General features: G+C 46.9%; 1 protein-coding gene across 1 annotated transcript in view; it reads left to right on the top strand.

Annotated features, from left to right (window-relative positions):
- Positions 1 to 1,953, top strand: part of GFPT2 (glutamine-fructose-6-phosphate transaminase 2) — a 48,454-nt gene extending 46,501 nt beyond the window's left edge. Inside the window, exon 17 of the mRNA XM_011976844.1 lies at positions 1,031 to 1,953. Within this exon, the coding sequence (XP_011832234.1) occupies positions 1,031 to 1,075 (45 nt within the window). The 3' untranslated portion in view covers positions 1,076 to 1,953. The remainder of the gene's footprint in view (positions 1 to 1,030) is intronic.
- Positions 1,954 to 3,364: the final 1,411 nt, after the last annotated feature.

Below are 3,364 nucleotides of genomic sequence, written 5' to 3' on the forward strand. Positions count from 1 at the left end.
AAATGAGCTATGATGTAACATTTTGGACTCCTAACATATATTGCCAAATTATGTTCCAGAAAAGAACCAATTTATTATCTCACAGCAAGTAAGAACACACAGTTCATAGTACAAAGAAATAAAAGTTTTATTATAATTTTATTTTGAAGCTTTTAAAGATACATAACATAAAGAATATAATGAAGAATACATAAAGAATATAATGAGTACCTGAATATGTACATATCATCCAGAGCTGACATTTGCTAACATGTTTTCATATGTGTTTCATCTTTTAAAATATCTAAATGTAAGACATTGCAGATACCAGATACAGTAGAAGCCTACTTTTTTTTTTTTTTTTTTTGAGACAGAGTCTCGCTCTGTCACCCAGGCTGGAGTGCAGTGGCGCAATCTCGGCTCACTGCAACCTCTGCCTCCCGGGTTCAAGCGATTCTCTGCCTCAGCCTCCTGAGTAGTTGGGACTACAGGTGCGCCACCATTCCCAGCTAATTTTTTTGTATTTTTAGTAGAGACAGGGTTTCACCATGTTTGTCAGGCTGGTCTCGATCTCCTGACCTGATGATCCACCCACCTCGGCCTCCCAAAGTGCTGGGATTACAGGCGTGAGCCACTGCGCCCGGCCCAGTAGAAGCCTACTGATGAACCATTCCTATATTTCCTTCCCACTCCACCCTAAATGAATTAGTCACATGGAATTCATATATATTCTTACAAGAAAAGTGAGTTTTTAACGGTATACATCAAGTTACCTGTGTTTAAAAGCATAAACCATATTCTTTAAATCATGTTAACAGATCGTGACACACATCAGGTACACAATAAATGTTTATTGAGGAACTAACTAAACCTTATACAGTTAAATGAAACTTCTGGACTAAGGAATCTGCTTCCAAGATGCAGGTCTCTAGGTTGGTGACTATGGTGAACGTCTGTCTCCTTGTTTTTAAGTACTCTGAAAATTGTCTTTGAGGGGTAGCATGTTGCTGAGATCTTCGGGGTCCTGAACAGCCACTTTTTTTCGTTTTAGGTTGACTTCCCCAGAAATCTGGCCAAGTCTGTAACTGTGGAATGAGGATGAGACCGTGACAAGACCATCACCACCTTTCCTCTGATTCCAGACCTGTCCCAACAGCAGGGATGCGACATGGGAAGAGAAGTGGGCATCCCACATGTTCTGCGTGCTCCTATAGAGTTTGACAGCTTCCACGTGCCTTCTACCCAAGTGCTTTTGCTTACAGCAGATACTGTTTCTCTGTGTCCTGAAGTCGCCAGCGCCAGCGCCAGCGGAGAAGGGAATCATTGTTTACACATGGGGACCAGAGCAGACTTCTCCACTACTGTGCAATAGAGATACAGCTCTCTTCAGAGTAACTGTGAACCTTTTATAACCAACACTAGAGTTAGTTTTAGAAGACAAAATATTTATAATGACGATTGTATAGCTTTTAAGTTATTTTTCTAGTATGTGGCTTTCCGTAGCCGTGGTAACGCCCAAACTGTTCATCCTGGCTACCCGTGCGCTGTCTCCAGGCTTGCCCCTGGCAGGTGGCATTCATCTCAGATGTGAGCACAAGGCATGGCCCTCTGGACTCCTTTCTCCTTTTCCTTCCTGTCTAGGCTGCTCCTGAGTCCTGTTCCCTGACATCCATGAAGCCCCTCCAGCACCCATCTGTGCTTCCTATAAGTCCAGTTGAAATCTCAACCTTCTTCCACACTTTTTTCTCGTGTGTGGCCCAGATCCCTCCCCCTCTCCAACTTCTGTTGAATCTGATCACAGCTCTTTTTAGGCCCAGGCAGCATTTTGGTCCCTGCTCCTTGCCCATATAGTAAAACAGCTTGAAATATCCCATGCAAGAGAGTAGTTTCAAGTGGGCGACTCTGCTCTCGATTTAAAAGCGTGCACAATCAAAGTACTATGCAATTTTAGGACAATAAAGAACATACAATTTTGTGTGTGTGTTTGCATTTTGTTAACCTCATTCTTTTTGTGTACTTTGGATTTGGAGGACTGTGCAGGAGCTCGGCCGTGTTTGGAGGGGCAGCCCTGTTTGTTAGTAACCATTGGCCTCTTCCACACCTGAGACCTATGGGTTTCTAGTAGGAAAAGGAGGGCTGTTTTCTAGGATACAACAAATGCAAGAGATTTGGGACTCAGCAGAGGGGCCACTGAACCTGGAAGGGGTTGGCCAGAACCTGGAGACGGCACAGAGGGCTGAAACTCTCCAATTTGTAATTTTTCCCCCAATTAACCTATTACAGTCCCTGGTTTCGTTAATACAATCAGACAAGAAGATTGAAAGCCAGAAAGTTCTGAAGTCTTGTGAAGTCGGAACTTAGGCTGCCTACGTAAGTGCTGTCACACACACCCTGAATGATGTCTCCATGACAACGGATGTGTGCCGCACTAGTATCTCATTAAACTCTGTTCAGGATTACCTACGGGCCACTCAGCAAATTTCCATCCCCTCCTCTGCCCTCACGCGTATCACAGGGGCTGGAAACCTGGGAACTACATTTCCAGGTTGTCCACCAGCGAGAGGTATTCATGGGAGACCTGGAAGACAGCTGAGTGGCAGAAACCCTTCTGTATTTCTCTCTGGCAGAAGCAGACAGAAATGTGGCTTCCGCAAATGGAGGGTTCTGCTACGGCCCTTGGGCGCTGCCCAAAACGCACCCACCTCAGCCTCCCAGGCAGTGGTGACCATGAGCAGAGGTTTCCTGTGGCTCCTCTAAAATCCCCACTCTGGAGAGCTGGCAGGATCCGGGCGCTGCAGGGGCTTTTCCTGACTTCTGTCTTCCAGGCCCTGGGTCAGTCCCAGGGAAATGGCTAGAATGGTTTCTGTCCTACTGATCAATCCATGACCAATACAACTTCCAAGATTAGGAGACTACAAACTAGCCGGAACATTTTTCTCCGGACAAGACCTAGAAAGTGTCTTTCATCCTTATGCCCAAGAGGCGATGGCCATTCTGACTTTTGTGCTAATTGTTCCCTTGCTTTTCTTTATAGTTCCACCTGTGTATCTATCCCCAAATACCCTGTCTAGTTCGAAAGTGGAGGGCGAGTGCACACTGGGTGTGCAAGGAGAGGGCGGCACTGCCCCCGCTGGACGGAGGCTCCTGGAGGCGAGCAGATCAGTCTCCAGGTTGTGGTCTGACTCCTGCTTCTCTGGGAGCTGACAAGGCCCCTCCTGGGGAAGTCGTGAGCAAGGTCTCGAGGGAATCTTGGGCTCAGCACAGTCAGGCACCTGGCAGGGCCAAGGTGGGGACCAGGCGCTGGACCTGCAGCAGAAATACGGTCAGAGGGAGGGGGCTGCCCTGTACGTCCTGCTTCTAAGCTCACCACGGCCTGCCTTCAGCT

This window comes from Mandrillus leucophaeus, unplaced genomic scaffold, assembly GCF_000951045.1.
Source record: "Mandrillus leucophaeus isolate KB7577 unplaced genomic scaffold, Mleu.le_1.0 Scaffold170, whole genome shotgun sequence".
In the NCBI taxonomy this organism is placed as follows: domain Eukaryota; kingdom Metazoa; phylum Chordata; class Mammalia; order Primates; family Cercopithecidae; genus Mandrillus; species Mandrillus leucophaeus.